The 20,220-nt window shown below is 51.8% G+C and overlaps 1 protein-coding gene across 8 annotated transcripts in view; it reads right to left on the bottom strand.

Annotated features, from left to right (window-relative positions):
- Positions 1-200: 200 nt before the first annotated feature.
- ARHGAP17 (Rho GTPase activating protein 17) overlaps positions 201-20,220 on the bottom strand; it is an 83,532-nt gene continuing 63,512 nt past the window's right edge. The window contains exons 15-23 of one of the 8 annotated variants that reach the window (XR_014794933.1): positions 19,157-19,248; positions 16,984-17,140; positions 15,298-15,531; positions 13,258-13,439; positions 8,161-8,742; positions 7,126-7,173; positions 5,306-5,354; positions 4,370-4,406; positions 201-928 (exon numbers count right to left, since the gene is read on the bottom strand). Coding sequence is in view for 6 of the 8 variants with exons in the window: in XM_084882710.1 (XP_084738836.1) it covers positions 798-928; positions 8,161-8,742; positions 13,258-13,439; positions 15,298-15,531; positions 16,984-17,140; positions 19,157-19,248 (1,378 nt within the window). In the remaining 2 variants the exon portion in view is untranslated. Of the gene's footprint in view, positions 929-4,369; positions 4,407-5,305; positions 5,355-7,125; positions 7,174-8,160; positions 8,743-13,257; positions 13,440-15,297; positions 15,532-16,983; positions 17,141-19,156; positions 19,249-20,220 lie in introns of those variants that run through there. The other 7 variants (XR_014794934.1, XM_084882711.1, XM_084882712.1 and 4 more) reach the window with 7 other exon arrangements.

The following is a 20,220-nucleotide window of genomic DNA, read 5'->3' as shown; positions in this document are numbered from 1 at the left end:
CCACAGTGAGACCAGGTGGCCAGCCAGTGAGACCCAGGTGGGCCAGCCAGTGAGACCCAGGTGGGCCAGCCAGTGAGACCCAGGTGGGCCAGCCAGTGAGACCCAGGTGGCCAGCCACCATTCTTTGGTTAAGTACGTGCGCGCGCACACACACACACACACACACACACACACCAGGTTTCCCTCCAAGAACAATCAAGTTTTCATATAAACCATAGAATATATTTAATTCAAATTAAACATGAAACTAGAATAATGTCGGTCCTTATCAAGTAGCAATTACATTGTTTTTAAAGAACAGTACATTTCTTTCTACATCCTGGCAATCCAACAAGGCACAGTACATCCAGTTGCCGAGGTGGCGGATCCAGCAGCCACCATCGACGCTCACGGTGTGAGGGTTGGGACAGACCGCACTGCACGCCAACGACTCTGCAGCAGGAACGAAGGTCCCGGGAGCGGGAGGCAGTTGCATAGTGAACGGTTGTTAAAGGGACAGTCTGCGCTGCTTCTGATCCACCGATGGCCGCCGGGGCCACACTGACGCCTGAGGAGCGCGGCGAGAGCGCTGCCTCCACGCCAGCTTGCTTGGTCTTGTCTGGCGTGATTTCTTTCCCAAGTGAAGAAAGCCAAGGTCCTCGAGACACAGGTCATTCAGCTTCCGTGGCAGCACTGCTGCTGGCCGTGACAGGCGACGTCCTGCGTGGTCAGGCTCTGCCACGAAAGCTGCTCACTGTCTGTCTGCAGAGATCCGTCCGCCTGCTGCTCCCGCAGGGGGCAGGGCTGCGGGGCTCTCCTCACAGGGCGGTGCTTTCTGTGTCATTGTCCATGTCCAACAAGAGGCGGCCGGGCAGGTCTTTGCTGTCTGAGTCTGAGTGCAGGTCGGGAAAGACGCCGCGAAGCGGTTCTGAGACCCTCGAATTGGCGTCTGGACAAAAACACGAGACGTGGTGTCAGTGCATGGTCACACCGAGAGGCCGCCCAGGGGCTCCGAGGAGAAGCTGACCAGCCCAGGCACACACGTTCCCCTGCTAGAGGCACCAGGAGCCCGGGAAGGTGAGCCAAGCCTCCGAGACCCAGGGGCAGCCGCGTGGCAGAGCCCACTCCCACCTGCCGGCCCTCTGGGAGCAGTGGCAGTCCCGCAGTGCCAGCGCGCCAGCTGGCTTTCTGAGGGAGGAAGGGAACTCTCTCACCAGCGCCTCTGGCACTGCCGGAGGCCTGAGCACACCGGGGCTGCGGGGCTGCGGGAGAGGCACCCGGAGGCCGAGTTTCCTATTGGCAATGCTATGCCCTCCACCTCAGCACAGGAGGCACTTGGGCTGTGGGGCTGTGCCCTGCAGGATGCTCAGCAGCACCCCTGCCTTCTACCCACTGGATGCAGGTGGCACACGGCCCTCCCCCACTGTGACAGCCAGAGATGGCTCTAGTACTGCCAAGTGTACCCCTGGTTGACGATTATTAAGGTAGATCACAAATCTCCTGCAATATTAATTTTCTGTTTGTAAAATGTACAATTCCACTTTTTCATGTCTTATTGTGTTCTAAGACACTCCTTTATCAACATGGCATATGCATGGCCCTCTTCCAGCCACTGCCCCTCACTCCATGCTCACAGACACCTCGACAATCGCAGCCCTCTTCCTAGCGAGGCGATGCGTCTCCATCCACTCACGCACAGACACTTCCTGAGCACCTGCCTTGGCCAGGCACGCCCTGCCTGTGAGGACACAGCAGTGACACAGCCCTAAGGAAGCCCTGGCCGAGCAGGGCCTGACCCGCAGAGGAGATGGGTTCTAGCCAAGGACAGAGCTCCACTAGGGGTCTCAGGGCTGGGGCGAGGGAGTGCTCAGGTTGCTGGGGTTCACTCTGCTGGGGAGAGCTCGTGTGGGGAGCAGGGAGAGCAGGGGAGGGAGAGGGTGTGCTGGGAACTCCCCTGTGCGCTCAGCTGCTGGCTGGCTGTCCTTGCTGAGGGAGCTTCACCAGCTCCGACCCTGCTGGGAGCTGCCCAGGGCGTACTTCCTCCACCGGCTCCTCACCCACAGGCAGGGCTGTGCACTTCTGGGAGGCACCGTTTTTGAGACTGGTTCCTGCCCACCCCTCCCCCGCCATGTCCCTATTGCGCTGAGCTGTGAGATCAGTTTTCCTCCTGGGGTGTCCCTTTCCTCACATGGAATCCTGGGTTGGCAGGCCTGTCCCTCAAGGCTTCCTATGCACCACAACTCAAGAGCAATTTCTAGATTTATGAACCCAGTAAGGTGTCCCGGAGTTCAGGTGCTGAATGCCATTTCAATAGGTCTGATGGCTACTGCAAAACCAACTGGATTGTCAGAATTGCACCCCCAATCTTACAGTCAGGATGGTCTAGTGCACAGAAAAGGGGGTGTCTTGGATTGTCCTCAGCAGAAGAGAAGTCAGCAGGGCAGGGGCTGTGTCTACTTGTCCACTGTGCCTCCAACAGTGCCTGGGTAAAGCAGATGCTCACTAAGTTTTGTGGCTGGCCAGCTGGATGGATGAGTGAACGGATGGAGAAAGAACAAATGAATGGATGAAGACTCATCCAGCCCAACCATCTTTCCAGTCCTCTCTTTCTATGGCCTCAGGTAAAGCAGCAGCCATGCCTCAAAGACAACGCTGGAACAACAAGAGATCCATTGCAAACTTTCCCGAGCCCAACAAGACAGGAACTATGGAAAGAGCATGCCTGTGTTTGCATGCAAACTCAACACCTACCAGGCACAGGTGTCTTCAGAGGACAAATGTGCTTTTTGTCATATATAAACTCGGGATTTGAACTTTCCTGAATGTTTCTAGCTAATCACTGATGAACACACATTACTGTGCTCTCAGAAGTTCCTTTCCTCTCCTCCAGCCTGCACTGTCTGCTTACCGAGGTTGACAGCTATGTCTCTTTCCCCAGCCCGTCTCTCTCACATCCACCATTTCTTCAAAGAAAGCAACACATCCATTTACCCACAAAAGGCCACAACATGTGCAGCGCCACCTTCAGGAGAGGTGGCCTCCGTCACAACGGCTGACAGCGTCAGTGCCTTCCCCAGCCACAGGGCTAAGCACACACCACAGCGCCCACTGAGCCTGGGAGCTCTGGACCACCGTCCACATAGGGAGGGACACCCAGAGTCCCAATCTGAGGTGACAAGGCCAGCGCTGGCCAGGGCTTCGGAGCCAGACTGAGTGGCCCTGAAGCCCATTACATCAGCATAATGCACTCCCTCCTCCCCAAGGGAGTTTGTATGCTCTGTGGTGAGGCCCTTGAGAGAGGTTGAGTCTTAAGCAGTCTGGTTCATTTTAGTAAAAAGGTTATTTTAGAAAATTTTAACATACTTCTAAAACTTTCTGTCTCTGAATTTATATCAGGCACCATTTTTCATTATATGCATTGAGCACAGGTTGCCTGGAGCCAAGTTCATATGGCAGATGTTACATTAACCAAACAAAAACAAAAGGAGGAGCCTCCGCTCAGGCAGCACATGAGGCGTGCACCACTGATGTGGCTCAGACAGCCGTGTCACGTGCACCACTGATGTGGCTCAGACAGCCGTGTCACGTGCACCACTGATGTGGCTCAGACAGCCGTGTCACGTGCACCACTGATGTGGCTCAGACAGCCGTGTCACGTGCACCACTGATGTGGCTCAGACAGCCGTGTCAGGTGCACCACTGATCATGGCTCAGGCAGCCGTGTCACGTGCACCACTGATCATGGCTCAGGCAGCCGTGTCACCTGCACCACTGATCTGGGACTCAGGCAACCACAACCAGGTTCCTTCCTTTCCTGACTATCGTAATCAGGAAGTGGCCCTCCAGGGCAGGACTGGCCCTCTGCACTTGAGGGTATGGTCCCAGAAGACTTCTCTGTCACACCAACACTGTTCATTTTGTGCTGAGATCAGAAACCCACCCTAAAAATCTCCAGGTTATTCTAACAGCCACTTGGACAGGTATCAAACCCAAACCCATTCTTGAATTAACTGCAGGTCCATCATCCCTCCCCAGCGCTCATCCCTCTCCGTAAACGGAGTCTGAGGGACGACTCCTCTTCAGCTTCGAGGCCGGGGAGGCTCTTCCGTCTGCAGCAGCTCTCAGCACCCTCATCCTTTTAGCCAGTCTCACTGGCTCTTCACTGCGACATGACTCTGATATCTACTTATGAACAATAAACTGCAAACAAACACAAACCACTTAAATGTCCAACTATAAGCAATAATACATCTGCTTAATAAAATATGCAGTCACTGAAAAGATGGTTATAAAAACTATATTATAACATAGGAAGGAGTATTTGATGGAAAGTAAAATAAAAATACAAGACCTGTATATGCTAAATAATTATGATCATTTACTTTCTTACCTTTTAGGGGGAAAATGATGTATGGCAAGTCACACATCTAAATTGTTTAATAACAAGAAGGAAAAACAACAGGATATGAATATTGGACTTCTTCAATTGTAGAAGGGAGCAGATTTGTTATTATTTCTAGGCCCCCAATCTGCTTTAATATTTACGCTTATTTTTTAATGCATTATTTTCATGATATAAAAATAGTTTAATTTGAATAAGAGGTCACCGAGAACCAGCAAAGTGTCAAATTTGTAATGACCAGTGTGAGAGCAACCTGTCCCCCCGCCATCGGGCGGACAAGGGGCTCACGCGATCCTCAGGCCCATGAGGTAAGGAGTGTCTCCCATTCCTGGCCTGTTTAATCCACTGCACATGGAGCACCCTGACTCCATCCCTGCATCCGGGTCCTAGCAGGCTGGGCCAGGCAGAGAAATTTTAAAATGCTGACATGACATAACTCTTTTTCCTAGATAAAAGTGATAAAGCTTCCCTTTTTTTGGACCCACTGTGTATTAAGAACTGCAAGTTGTTTTTCTCATTTCATCAAATGCAATCCCTTCACCGGTCATTCTCACAAATGCCACCGCTTTACAGACGACCCCGGCTGTGCTTGCCTGCTATTACATCAGAGGGGCGTGCAGATCCGCATGTCCGACTCCGCATGCACTTCCTGCACCCCAGCCTTCCCGGGACAGAGAAGAGTGGACGGACCCCTGCCACAGTCCCGAGGCCAGCCTGTGACCCTGGCACACACTGTGAACACACCGTACTCAGAGAATTAACAGCAAGCATGAAGGAACAAAGCCAGCTTCCTTTGGTGCATGCACTGTTAGTGGGGTCACAAGCAGGCAGGGTTAGAGTGACTGGTTAGTAACAAGCATTAGTGCACAAACATGATCATGAAGTAGCAAAAATGCTTTGGCCAATCAGGTGCCTTTTCCTTACCATTAAATATTCCAATTTCAGTTCTGACTGATTATGGCAGGTCATACATCTAAATTGTTTAATAAAATGTTTAAGTTAGAACACTGCTAAAATCCACTGCTTTATGAACAGCAAGATGTGAACTCCTGTACTGGTGAAGCTGACATCCCACTGCTGCTTACAGTAACAGTGAAGAGGAGACTCAGATGGCGCCAATGGCCCACCCAGGTGCCGCCCCGAGCGGCCAGAGGCTGCACACACCCAACAGTCTCCCCCAGAGTGTATCTGAGCCCTAGCCTCCGTTCAGCGGCTTAAGATGAGATGCTCTACCAACAGCCTGTCTTCAGAAATGTGTCTGTAACGCTTCCCAGGTGCAAACCCAAGGCCGTGATAAAGGACTGCCTGTCAGAGGAAGCTCCGTGTTCCTTGAAACACCCAATGCTGGTTCACAGCAGCACTACCAACGCCTGTGACTCATAATCTAAACACTGGTCTGTGCGGCTTCTGACCGCAGCCCAGGGACTTTAATACATTAGAAGTTGCTTCTGTAATACAAGATAACTGTGGTGACCTGGCATTTCTTGAGTTAAGAGAATTCACTGCGTAGATTGACTTGTAAACATTTAGCTAATAAGAAGAAAATTACTTTTACTACCAATTTCCACTTATCGGATTATGGATAAGTACAGAGCATTACAATGTTGAAGCAGATCAAAAATAAAAAAAAATAAAACTTCTGGAATAACACAACCCAAGAAACAAAAAGGTATTAAAGAACAGATCCAATTCTGGTTCACAGTCTTGCATCTAAATAAATAAAAAATCTGGGAAATAATAAAAAATATTTTTTAAAGGACTGAAGGGAACCCGCTGGTCTCGAACCATCCTGCGAGCAAGACTGGAGCAAGTGAAGGCTGGAAGGAGCGGCTGAGCTGAGTAAGGGGAGCCCGCCCCTGGGAAACCCCTGCTGGTGAGTCACAAATGCTAGTGCGACAGGCCCAGCCTTAATCAGTCACTCCACTCTGGGACTTCGCCCTGGGCGCCCAGCCTCTGGGCTCCTCTCCAAGGAGTCGAAGGCAGAAGCACTGTTGCCTCCTCCGCCTCTTACAGGGCGGGCTGCTGTTTCCCCATCTGGTTTCTCAGAAAGTCTTCTCAGACCCAAACTGGGAGCAGCCCGGCTAAGCAACCACTGCAGGCTGAGGCGGGGATCCGCTGCAGAGAGCCACTGCTCACCAGAGCCTATGCTATCTACGTGTGGACCCCAAGGCAAGCTTCAGAAGACCTCACGGTGCCTTTTAAAAGCTCACGTGGTTTAAGAAAGCAAATGGAAGCATGCTAGACTGCAAAGGGATTTAGTGTGGGATTTATGGAAGATAATTTTTTTTGGTCCTGAAAATTGAAAACATTAAATTAAGAAGCTCCATGCAGTTACCTTGCACTTAAAATTAAATTTTATAAAATTAAATATTAAAGCTCAAGACACAAGGGACACGTTTCCCATGCTGATTGCACCCGAGCCCTCCTTGACTGGGTGTGACGAGCCAATCACTGCAGGCAAATCATGCCAGGAGCAGATGCTTCTGAAAGGTTTGCCCAAAGATGCAGTCTTAGCATCTTATTTGAGCAGCTCCGACTCGGGCTCTCTGCCCACTGACCTCTGCCTACTGACCTCTGCCCCTTGAACCCAAGCTCTGCGGCTCCCAGAGCCTCTGATAAAACAAGTCCTGTCCCTGCTGCAGAGCGAGCGGCGCGGGCCAGGGCTGCTCCTGGGCTCTAGCTCAAAAGCACACACACAACATGGCTAGACAGGGCAGTGGGGCAAGCTGCTTGGCGCTACCAACCTTAGTCCTGGGAGCCTTCCCCACCTGAGAGGGCGCTAGGGAGGGCATCTATTGGGAAACAACAAACCAGATGTGGCTTTATTTTCCTAAAACAGCAGAGTGGTCATCAGAAAAAAGTTATTAACCATTCAAGTTATACATTCTAGTCCTGAAAAAAGATGTTATTAAGAGATAGACTAGTTGGTTAACCCTCATTATATGGGGTACCAGTGTGGGGTGCCCCATGGCTCATTTCCAGCTGAGAATTTCCTCAGTATGGTTGGGAGCCAGAAATACGTTCAGCTTCCTCTCTAAAAATAGCTCCACTAAAACAACAACGAAGAAAGAAAAAGAAAAAGAAAATAAATAAAAACAACTTCATTGAGAAAAGTTTAAAACTCAGCTGTTATAAAAAATGATTCAAAGCTCCTAATTACCATTCCTAAAAACACATTTAAAGGAAAATCCATTCATCCTACCCTTAAATTAAATAGTAAATCAAAGCACCGTGGTGGAGTTTTGTCTGAAGCCATGACTAAATAAGAAGCTGTGCTGTGGACGGCCGGTGAGGCGGTCCTCGGGCAGCCCACTGAACCGGTGCGTCAGCCGCCAGGGTCCTGAGGACCACGAGGACAGCTTTCCCCTCCCACTCTCCGGTGGCCAAGAACTCCCTTCCCTGAGCATCCAATTCGGCACAAACCACGTGTTTTAAGGTTACTCCCAAGATGCTTCACCATGAACATGAGGCATTCACTGAAAAATGAAGCTCACACTTGCGCAGTCCAGCGCCTGCCACCTGGATTAGGCCACTGTCCTCAGACAAACGTACATGAGGCAGGTCCTGGGCACGCACTGAAACTACCCATCAGGCTCAGCAGACTGCCGGGCTCTGCACCGTGTGCCTCTCCAATGGCTCGGCTGCTCCGGCACAAACAGCGGAGACCACACAGGCACACGGGCGTGGCCCCCACGCAGGCTGGGCCGGGTTTGCGGTTAACCTGCTGTAGACCAGCCTGCGGGACAGGGTACAGAAGCCTGGTGCCAGTTCATACTCACCCGTCACTATTTTGGAGGCGGTAGGCACTGCGCCGGAGAGGCTGCCATCGGCCGCTGGGTGGGCCCCAGGAGGGTGCGGGGGCGGGGGCACGCTGGGTCGGTTCCTGGGCTTTGGTACTGGTCTCGGTCTCGGTAAGGTCCCGGCATGTGGCTGTGCAGTCTCGGGGTGGCCCGCCACAGGGTGCTGGGTGGCCAGCAGGCCCGGGCTCTGCTTAGCTAAGGGCGGAGTGCTGGGGGGGGTGGGCGTCCTGGGGGGGGTGTGTGTGGGCTGCTCCAGGCCCTGCTCCCCCGGCCTGGCCTGTGACTGCGGCGCCTGCGTGGGGGGCTGCGGCGGAGGGTGACTGGGTGCCTGCATAGGAGCCAGGCTGCCTGAGGCTCTCCGGGACCCACCCAGCTGTGAGGTGATGCACGGCTGCCCGGGGGCTGGGCCTGCGTGCGGGACGGGAGGAGACGGGTTTCCAGTGGCTGGCTTCAGTGACAAGCTGGGTGTCTGCTGCGCTGTCCCTGGGGCGCTCTGGCCTGCGGGCTGGCCAGGAGGTGGGTTTCCTGGTTTCGGGGGTGCTGGAGCAGGTTTCTTAACAGCTGCACAAAGAGGGAAACTTTCAGTGAGAACAGCACAGTGACAGCCAATACCCGCTGACCCAAGGACCAAGGGTGGTCCCACTGTTTACGCCACGTTGATGGCACTACTCCTAGGACGGATCAGGTGGCACTTTACCTCTGTGGTCTTCTTCCTCAAGCCCAGAGACCCCATCTCACCAAGAGAAAAGCATGTTACAAATGCAAATTAAGGAACTTCAAAATGCCTGCCTAGCGCCCTCCCAAACTGCCTTGGCCATGAGACCGAGAAAGAGGGGGGAGAGAAAGAGAGAGAGAGAGAGAGAGAGAGAGAAAGAGGGAGGGAGAGAGAGAGAGAGAGGCGCAGGCAGACCACTACGCAGACAGGGTAACTGAGTGCCATGTGCCCTGGGTGGGAGCGAGCCTGGACAGGACATGGCCATGAGTGAAAAACTGGGGGCATCTGAACAAACAGGGACGTTAGTTGGTTTCCAGCCGTGACCAATGGGTAAGACTGGAAGGGCACACCTAGCCCTGTGTTTGCAACTCTTCTGAAAATCTAAAATTATTCCAGAGTACGAAGGCTATTTTTAAGAAGTACATGATACATTTATAGGCCTTTCAAGACCTGTCACAAGTTCAACAAGACTCAGCGGCCGCCCTGCCCACAGGAGGCGCTGCTCTAGCCACTCGGCCCCTGTCGGAGCCTGCACGTGGAGGAGAGCCGGGAGAGGAGAAGCGAGCGAGCTAAGGCGACCCCAGCTCGACTGTCTGCTGCACACAGCACAGACACTGCTCTAAGTTCTCTTCTCCTAGAGGGCTTGACTGTTTTTGTTTTTAAAAGAAATTCTACCAATTCCAGAATCACTTGAGCTCTGCGGTAATTCTAGATAAAAGTAAAACCCCTCTGGCAGACGGCCTCAGAATTACTTCTCTAGGGAGCGCCGAACCACACCCTCCCGCCTGACACCAGCTGAGGTCAGCGGCACTGCGGGGTGGAAACTTGGTACTGAGGAGGGTGGGTGGAAAACGATGGCTGTGGAGTCCTGGTGTGGGGCTGGGAGGGGTGGTGGAAAGGAGAGACATAAGCGTTTTTCAAATTCTGCTGCGATTCCGCCAATCCATCCCCATGGGAGAGGGAAATGACCTTGCATCATTCACCTAACACATCACCAGCACCAAGCCAGGCCCTTTGCATGACCTGTCTCACCAAGTGTCACAAGCTCCCTGCAAGGCAGGCACTGCTGTACCCATTTCGCGGTGGAGAAAACCAAGGCCAAGTGTTTGCAGGAGGTCACACAGCAGTTCAGTGGCAGGACAGAGGCCCACCACCATGTCCTTGGACTCTTTTCCTCTTCCTCGTCCTATAGTGCCTGGCTCCCTGCTCACAGGGCCCAATTCAGGAAGGAAAAGGGACGGGGTTTGCACTGCTCTGCTGTCCTGGAACTTTTGACCCGGAGACTCGGAAGACCCTTTCCCACAGAAACAACCAACCGGCTGACAAAGAAATCTGGAATATTAGCTGTACTTTGCTTGTCACAAGCAACCGAGGAAGAAAAATGTCTGGTTTTCTGTTATAAGCAATATACCTGCAAGTGCAGACGGAGCAGATCATTCCTGACACTTAAGGGTGCTGAAGGAATCAGAGCAGAAGCATGAGATGGCAGACAGGCGACCGGCCCCAGTGCCACGTGGACAGCAGGCTGGGAGAAGGCAGGCCTTGTCTAAGACCTCCTAGAAGATACTGGCAGGCTGGGGACGGGGAGGGGGGGTGGGGCAGAAAGGATCAAACTTCCTGCGAGGAAGCCTGCGGTCAGCATCTGCAGCGAGTAGGAGAGGTAATACCCTAATGTGGCTCAGAAGTAAAGTCTCAATCTGTGCGCAGCACTACCCCCGAATCCAGGTAGAAAAGACAATTTTCCTCAAACATCGGTGGGACACAGATGAAGATGATGGGGCTCAGAAGAGAGGTAGACAGCTTTAGGGAGGACAGAGTGGGGTCTGTGACCAAGCCGAGTACCTAAATTTGTCTCTCTGCTGCAACCTATAAAAAATCCACCTAACATCCGTGTAGTGCTTTAAAAAGACAATGCTTTCATAGGCAGACACATTACCTTAATCCCCAAAATGTTCCCCTTAAGAAAGCATTTTATTTCTACTTTATAATTTGTAAGAATTGAGTTAGGAAAGGTCAAATTGGCAGACTTCAACCAGTCATGTGAAATTAGGCAAAAGCTAGAACTCAAACTTTGAGTCTAAGACCTTTTCCCACTGATCACAAGGGCCTCTTATGAGCAGCATCAACCAATCCATGGGAAACTGTCCAGCTCGCCTGAGCCCATCTGTCCCTTCCAGTGGCCACAGCCATCCCGAGGTGCGGCCTCATCGCTTTGTGGGCATCACTTTGATAGTGTGCCTCCACCATGGCCAGGCCAACCTTCTAAAAACGCTGCTGCTGTGCCCACTCCACTCTGCTCTGAAGGACCCGCTGCTCGGCGGTCCTTCCCTCGGCCTGGCACGAAGGATCCCCACTGCTGCCTGCACGGCCTGCCCCCTCTGCTTTGCACTAGACCTGGGCAGCAGGAGCAGTGTCTCTGCTGTGCCCCATGGGAGTGCAGTTCCCAGTGACATGCATTTACACATGAGCCTCAATAACAGGAGCGCAGCCAGAGAGAGATGGGGGAGGGGGAGGAGAGACAGAGGAGACTCAAGTCAATGAGTGCATGGGAAGTGGGCTGTCGCCGCCCACACACCTCAGTGTGGGCATCCCTCATGCTGGCATCATTTTTGGTTCTCGCTGAACACACTTTTTTAAAATAGCACTCCCCTAAACTCAAGTCAACATCTGAAACTGAGCTCCATTAGGCAGAAGCCTAGACATGGTGGTTTCCCTGAGCCTGCTGCCAGGGCGCTCCGGAGATTCGAGGTCCTGCGCATGCTATCTGTCAGGCGCTGGCCCAAGACCTGGCTCGAGGCAGAGATACGACCTCCCTGTGTGCAGCTCATCTCAGTTCAGTGAGAGGTGTTTATCCACAATATCTGATGTGTACCCAAAAGAACTGAAATCAGCACCTCAAAGACACACACTCCCTGTCCACTGCGGCACCAGTCGCAGTGGCCTCGGTAGCCGCCAGCAGAGGACTGGACAGAGTTGTCTCTCCGTGCAATGGGATACTCAGCTTTATAAAGAAGGGAATTCCGGCGCGGCGCACTCGCCGCGGGTCAGGACCGGGGTCCGGGGCGGAGTGTCCTTCACGCAACGCACGTTCGTGGGGAACCTGGCGCTAAACCACTCGTAGACGATCTGATTCTGGGTCGGGGTTTCGTACATAGCAGAGCAGCTCCCTCGCTGCAATCTATTGAAAGTCAGGCCTCGACCCAAGGGTTTGTTTTATTTATTTATTTTTTAAATAAATAAATAAATAAAGGAAATTCTTCCTTAAATGACAACTTGGATGAAACTTAAGGACCCTATGCTAAATGAAACAAGCCAGTCACAAAAGGCCAAATAGTACATGATTCTGTTTATGAGAAGTCTAACATAGTCAATCAAGTTCACAGAATTGGAGAAGGGAATGGTGGCTGCCAGGGCCTCTGGGGCCAGAGAACTGGGGAGTGACTAGCAACAGGAATACAATTGTTTATTTTATTGATTTGTTACAGAGAGGAAGGGAGAGAGATAGAGAGTTAGAAACATCAATGAGAGAGAAACATCGATTAGCTGCCTCTTGTACACCTCCTACTGGGGATGTGCTTGCAACCAAGGTACATGCCCTTGACCAGAATCGAACCTGGGATCTTTCAGTCCACAGGCTGATGCTCCATCCACTGAGCCAAATCAGGTGGGCAACAGGAAAAAAATTTCAATTACTTAAGAAAACAAATCCTAGAGACTTGCTGTAGCTACTGTTCTGTCACACATCCTGCACACTTAAAGCTATGAGACAGATCTCATATTGTGTTCTTATCACACAAAATTAAACTAAAAAAACACGTGAAGGTGTGAGTCAGAAAATTCTGGAAAAGGAGTGCAGAGCTCTGAAGAGGGAATGAGCTCGGTGTCTGGCCTGCGTGGCTGGCGGGCAGACGTGGTGAATGAAGTGGGAAGGGGTGGCTTGGGGAGGGCTGCAGGAGTTCCAGCCCAGAGCTGACACGACTAGCGGCCTGCTCGGTGCTTTACAGCAATCCCTGGCTGCTGGGAGGGCCCCCGGGGATGCCGATGGGAACAGTCCGACTGCATGCTAATTCGGGCCCAGAAACCTACCCCACCCCGAGGCCAGTGGCTCCCAGGCCTCAGAGGCTGTGGCAGCTCCACACCAGAGCAAGGGCTGAAATGCCAGACTCCTAGAAAACGGGCGTGCTATGGGAGATGACTTTTGTTTGTCTCCCCATTTTTATTTCCCTTTAGTGACTTCTGTTAACAACTGACCTTTCTGCCTGCCGTTTCTGGGGACAGGCACAGCCCGGTCTGCTGGGAAGCCTGGCACCTCCCTGGCTTACATGTCCGAGGCGAGGCACAGAGCAAAGGAGGCCACTTACCTCGCCGCAAAGCATGAGGACTGGAGCCGGTGGAGCTGTGCGCTGGGCTGACAGAGAGCTGGTGGGAGCCGGCAGGGGGCTGCCCCTGCCCCTGCCCCTGGCCACTGGCCACCTGACTGCTGTTTCTTCCCGGGGCCGGCGTGGGTAAGGCTGCAGCTGCAGAGTCCTTGGGTTTGGGAGGACTGAGGGGAGTAGAAGTCCGGTTAGAAGGCAGGCAGGCCGAACCAGAAAAGCTAAGCACACTTAAACACGACGAAGTTTAAATAGTTCACACCGTCCTACAGAGCTAACCTTTATTGGTGCCACACAGGACTCACCGCATCACACTGTCTCCAACCACCGGGCCACTCACACATCATGACAGAGACCGTTCACAGCAACCAGGACATTGCAAATACTTAAATATTTAAAAATGTGGAAGGCTTTCAGACTTCAAAATAATGCGATTTTGACATACGCTATACAAAACTAAGCAAAAGCTATGGCTAAGCACTAAAGCTCTGAAATATAAGGTGCTCAGCTGCCATCACTAGTGTGGCCTCAGGAGAGAACAACTCTGAGAATCAAAGTGACGGGAGTTCAGAGCTGGTGACAGGCTCTCGATGTCCTGGCTCAGAACTTCTCTCTACGCTAAACTTTACAGCTATGTTTTGTTAACATCACCAAAGAGGGCACCGTACACAGAACTCTGAAATGAGGGGTGAGAGAGCAAACTGACGACTGACGTGCCACCTGTCCTGCCGTGCTGAGGACTCACTGTGTCTTAAATAACATATTCAGTCTTGGCTAGACCAATGGAATGCTACAGTAAGTGAAAATGTGAGTTCACTAGTACTATTTTCTAAAAAAAAAAAAAAAATTAAAACAAAACAAATACATTTAAGGAGTGGCAATGACTGGCAAACCAACATGGAGCCCTAGGAAGTTGAAGATATTTTTAACCAAAAAGCGAACTTCCCTGAGTTATGCAAGCAGAAAGGATTCAGGATGCTCAGAGCTTTGAGGCCAGCTCTGAGGAGTTAAGAGTTTCCAATCTCTTAAGCAGCATCAGGCATCACCAGGCACTCCCTCCAAAGAAGATAACGGGAGAGTTCTTCACACAAATCCATCTCCATGTGGGGAAAATTCCCCTGTGGATCAACAGGCCGTCCTTGTTTTATGCCACTTATTTTCCTTTTTATATGACCGTTCGGTGCTTTATAGGCAGCCAAAGTAGAGCAAATGACAAAGAGTCAGCACATGGCTCATCTTTTACAGCTGCTGCCCGGCCTGAACCACCTGAGATGCCACCTGAAGTGGTCCTCTGCCCAGGTCAGTGTGAAGAACGAAATTCATGTGAGTTCAATAACTCTCAAGCTCAAAGGCATTTTTCCTGGAAGTTGCTATGCACTTATAGTCCACTCTAGGTGACTGAGCAAGATAAAGCAACAGAAAAGCCTTTTAAGAAGATCTATCATTATATTTTATACCTTATACTCATGCATCACTCCCTGCAAGTCAGAAAGCTAGGGAGTCACCCGGTGTGCCTGGCACAGCACTGGCACACACTCCTCAGTACTCAGGTAGTCAGTAAGTCTGACTGGATGGGTGGGTGGGTGGATGGGTGGATGGGATGGATGGATGCATGGATGCATGGGTGAATGAATGAACACCAGGAATATTATAACCTTACTTGCTACATTGAAACGTTTACTTTAGCATATTAGATGACAATAAGCAATGGTACACAAACACTGAGTACACATCTAACAGGTAAAGGAGATTTATAATATTGATAGACACCTCCTGGTTTCCAGCTCCCAGCACTGAAGCAGTACGGTAAAGAATGCAAACAAATGTGCATTCTTTTGAAAACAGAAAAGAAAGGAAGCAAGCAATTTACAGTCTTTTTCTCCATCCAGTGCTCACCAGGAGTGAAGGCAAGTATGTTTTACTGCATGCCAGGTGACTCTCGGGGCGTGGATGCTGTGCCTACAGATCAGCACCCGCAGGAAGGCGAGGGCGCCCAGCACCCACTGCCAGCAGAAGCAGCCCCCTTACCTGCTGTCGCCTGGGCTCGGCCCCTGCTCCAGTGCGCCCGCAGAGGAGGGAACAGGCCCACCCCCTGCGCTGCTTTCAGCCCTAGAGCTCTGGGAAGGGGGCTCTGGGCCCGCAGGAGCCAAGGCGCTGCCATCTGTGGGCGGGAGTGGCGGCTGGAAAGCAGGGGATACGTGCTTTCTATTTAGGGTGCCACCCCGCCGGTAGGCCTGGAAGTCCATAAGCTTCACACCAAAGCTACACAGAGAGAAGAAACAGTCAACACACCATGCGAGCCAATAACGGACACAGAAGCCCATTGGTCCACGCGTGTTAAAACCCACACGGTACAGCCACCCAAGTTGCCCGGCATGCAGTGCAGCAACAAGGACCAGGTGGATGGCCATCCCTGTTACCGAGGCAAGCGACTCAACTGGGCCTCCCCCTGCGAGAACCAATGGGCCTGGTACTGACCAGTGTCCTTCTCAATTGGGCAGGAGCAGCTGACGCACGCAGGCAGACCGCAGATGAGTGCGTGACATCACACGAGCCTGTTTAAGTCCACGTTACCACACACAAGCGCATGGTCCTACCGGGGCCTCTCAGCCCTGGGCAGGCAGGGGTGTGTGCAAGAGCAACCAAGAAAGCAGGGCTGGGAACTGCTGTGGGGCTGGACATGGGGACTAGATGGGCAGAGAAAGGCTCACTTTCACTTAAGCCCACTGTGTATAAACGTCAAAAAGATTTATTTTTAGTTCAAAAAATAAGATTCATGGCTCCCTGAGCACGTGTTCCTGGCGGGAGCCTCCCAGGCAGAGGCCTGAGAAGTGCTGACTGTGTGCTAACGGGAACCTGACGTGGAAGTAGCGTTCTGGAACAAATAGATGAAGGCCGTGTGCTATGGTTTGCCATCAGGAAGCATTGCTGCTGTGAGGGAAAACGTCGGCACAGCAAAAGGGGCTTCACAGGGACGAAGAAAGCATTTCCCTTTGCAATGGGTTAAAAAAATCAAAACAAAAAACCAAACCTCACTATAAGACTGGGAAACTAAAATAAGAGCTTGTGTTTTAACGTAATGACTTCAAGTAACTATCACCTGCACGCAAACAGGCCCGCCCTGAGCAGCTCTGCTCCCAGCCCTGCTGGGGGCACAGCGCCTTCCCTCACAGCCCTCCGCGCCCGAGAGCCCTCCACCTGAGCCGGGAGCCTCCACGGAGACGTGCGGCTCCTGCTAAATTCAACACAGACTTCTCTTCCAGAATCGGCCAAGACTGAGGCTTCTCAGCTGAGCATCACTCACTGGCTGGCTTCCAGCGAGGGCCAAGTTATGCCAAAAATATGCCTCTTTTCAACACTAAATCACACACTCACCGTGAGTGGTGGGTTGTTCTCATGCCCACTCTTGGACGTAAGTCCATAATGTTTAACTTTTTTCTTATTCCCTCCATCCCCAGAGTCAAGTACATCTAGGTGACATGTAAGATGCCAGTGCACTGTGGGGGCGACCGAGTAGTAGGTAAAGCGTGAATGCCCACAGCACATGTGGCCTGAGGCTGGGCACCGACTTTCTGGCAGAGCAAGGTCTGCAATGAGCTAGCGCTGCGTGCCGAACCTCTCTGGGCTCTCGAGGCCTGGGCCGCACAGGCCTCCGAGGCAGCACACTGCCGAGGGTTTAACAGCACCCATTCTGAAGCGATGGCTCTCACACACCTCTCCTTCTTCACCAAGTCCCCTTCCATCACCGCCATGCTGGCTGGTCGCTTCCTCTCCAGGGTCCCCGAGTCAGATTCATTTCCAGTGTGGGATGAGTGGTTGGAGTTTGGGGGGGAAACAGGTACGAATGCTTCTGACACATTAAATTCCACCTCTGCAGGAAGAGAAAGGCACAGTGAGCATGAGACGCAGGGGTGGGGTAGGAGGTAGGGGCTGTAAGACACCACTGGATCAGGGGCTTCCTCTTCATCCGTGAGCCTCATGCTTCCTAAGCAGAAGCCCACCCTCCTCGGCTACAGGTCGCTGATGACACCGGGAGGCAAGACGGGACCAGCCGGGGGCATGGCTCAGAACATGTACGACTCTGCTGTCCTTTTTATAAACCACAAATACGAAAAAGGAGCATGGATAACTTATTTGAATAATGAAAAGTGTGAATTATTCAGTCTGACAAAAGAGAAATAAAAGCCAACATGAACTCCATACTGCCTAAAGCAGCTTTCACATGCCTCTTTTTCTCAAAGGAGATCTTGGGCAGAATGCCAAGCAGAACCTCAGTTCTCGAACTTAATTCATTCCAGGAGGCTGCTCGAACGCAGAAGCATTTTTCCTTAGAAATAATGTAAACTGATTAATCCATTCCAACGATTCCCTGTTTTAACCCTTCTTACTTAGTGCCTGTATAATGTACTGTTTAATCTATAAACACTTTAAAAACAAAAAGGAAAGGAAATGTACAGTAAAAAATGAAAATTCAGTAATAAGAAGCAGTAACAAAAGCAAAAAAAACATGAAACTATTCACAGCACACATTTCCTGAGATGCTGACAGTACTGACTCATGCTCGCACATCTCTCCATTTGTCGCCTGAGAGATGTGTGACTGATGACACAGGCATCAGCACGAACAGGCATCGGTTGGGAAGTGGACTGTCTCAGAAGGGAGACATTGAGAACCCAGGTGTGACTGCACTCACTCATTCATTCACTCACCCACCCTACACTCCTCAGGACCCGGAGGGAGGTGTGGGACCTGAAGAAGGTGGTGAGGAAGAGATGAGCGTGGCCCTGGCATCACGGAGCTTACACTCCAGGGGGCCTGAAAGCAGGGCTGCTCCCGGAAAAGTAGGGATGGGAGGTCCAGACTTGGACCAATCTTCCAACACTTGCCCAGCCAGTACCCTCAAAGGGGCCATGGAGTCTAAGATCCCAAGACTGCAGTGCATGTAGTTTACAAACTGATTGCCTACTAGGGGTGGAGAACGTCTGGCTCATGACAGTGTAAGTCCCAAGAAATCATGTAGTCTGGCCCTGCCAAGGCACTAGAGGTGATTGTTAGACCAAATATAGCAAGCTAATTTTTAAGTTAACCTTAGTAACTGTGTATGGCCCACAAATCTATATTTTATATGCAAAGTGTCCCCACGGGATTCGACCGGCGGAATGAAGGAAGGTCCTGGCTGGCAGCCAGAAGGCCCCTATCGGCCCTGATCGCCGGCCAGGCCTAGGGGACCCTACCCGTGCACAAATTTCATGCACCAGGCCTTTAGTGATGTTATAAATAACCAATGGCCCTTGGCAGAGAAAGGCTCCCCACCCCTGGCCTAGAGAATGAAATCCAAATCTTGACAGCCAGAGCAGAAGGGGCCCAGCCAACCTTTCCTGCTTGCTCTGCACTCTGCACAAAGCCAGCCATCTGCCTAGAGAAACAAAAAGCCTGCCTCCAAGAGGAAACCCTTGCCTGTTCAGTGCTGCTTCTTCTATCATGCAACCTGACTCCCTTCCCCAACCTCTGAGTTTGTCAAATCACTGTTCACCCGTCTATCCTTCTCATTTGCCATGTATTATAATTTCTGTTTACGTGGCCTCCTGCAGTGGTCCAAGTTCTTCCAGGGAAGAAAGCAAGTCTTGTCAGCACACATATGGCACCTAATGGGGTATTCAGTATATGCTGAAAATGAGTGGTTGGTGTTAAGTGAAACACAAAATAATGTGGTCACTATGATGTCAAAATACAAATGCAAAGCATCAGTCTGGAAAGAAACATGAAAAAGAGACACCAATTACGCAATCACGAAGGATTGATGCATTTGCTCCTTGAAAAGGGCTTTTCACACTGTCACACTGTTATCGAGTTGCCCCGGCAGCCAGGGAAGCTGAAAGCCAATTACCTCCAGGGAAGAACCAGTCGGCGTGCTGAATGATGGGCTCGATGACCGCGACCACGTGCACGGAGGTGGCGGCTGCCATCTCAGCCAGCGTCCTGCAAGGAAGTGCACAGAGTTCACGCGCTTCCCCGGGCAGCCTGTCGGTTCCCTGGTCTGGCTCAGAGCCATCCCGTGACTTTCAAAGGATGAGATATTGGAGAATGCAACGTTAAATCCACAAGGCCTGGCCTATGTGCGTGTGGGTCCCCCCGACTCAGTCTGCCCTGAGGTAACCGCACGGCTAGGGAGCCTGTGATGGCTGTACTCTCTGCTGGGCTGACACTGGCGGGGGCAGGGCTGTGCTTCCCACGGGGATGGTGCTCCCCATGGTAGTGACTGGTGGGACCCAACATCACACGCAACCATTTCACCTACAACAGAACCAAGGACAGGGATTGTGACCGTGTCCCCGTCATGTCAGAAAATGTGAACCCCATTTGTGAAGGTTGCTATATGTGAACAGGTCCCAAGATGCATGTTCACAAATTGAAAGTGTCTGGAGAGGGATCAGAAGGAAGAATGAGAGAATAGTTACTCTGCTACCCAGCATGTTCCAGGTTGGGGTCAGATCGCCATGAAAGCAAACAGGGTGCAAAGACCCGGTGGCCGGTGAGCGCCTACCATGTGGCAGCGCTTCACCCCGTTTAACTCCATCTTTCAACACGTTGTATCACATCGTGTTAGTTTATTTATCAAAGACGCGGTATTCCGGAGAAGCTGGGAACTGGTCTGGCCGCCCCAAACTGATCTCCTCTCTATTATCACTCTGACCTCCCTTCCCCATGGGAAGAGTATTTTCACCCCAATTTCCAACCAACCCAAAGTTGTAGCTCCTCTCACAGTCCAGCTTAAAAGGCGAGCTCCCCCTGCTTGTCCTCCCCCCGCCCCCCATCTGGATTCGGGTCGCTCGGGCCTCAGGATCCTGTCGCCTAGAGGGGAGCTGCTGTCTGTCCACTGACTCGCAGGGCCTTGGGATATTGTGGCTATTTCTGGAGGAACGCCTTCCCGCTTTGTGAAGTACCATTCGT

The sequence above is a fragment of the Pipistrellus hanaki genome, assembly GCF_964339955.1.
Source record: "Pipistrellus hanaki genome assembly, chromosome: 4".
In the NCBI taxonomy this organism is placed as follows: Eukaryota; Metazoa; Chordata; class Mammalia; order Chiroptera; family Vespertilionidae; genus Pipistrellus; species Pipistrellus hanaki.
Note: the sequence above shows the minus strand (reverse complement) of the source record. Positions and strands in the feature narration are given on the sequence as shown.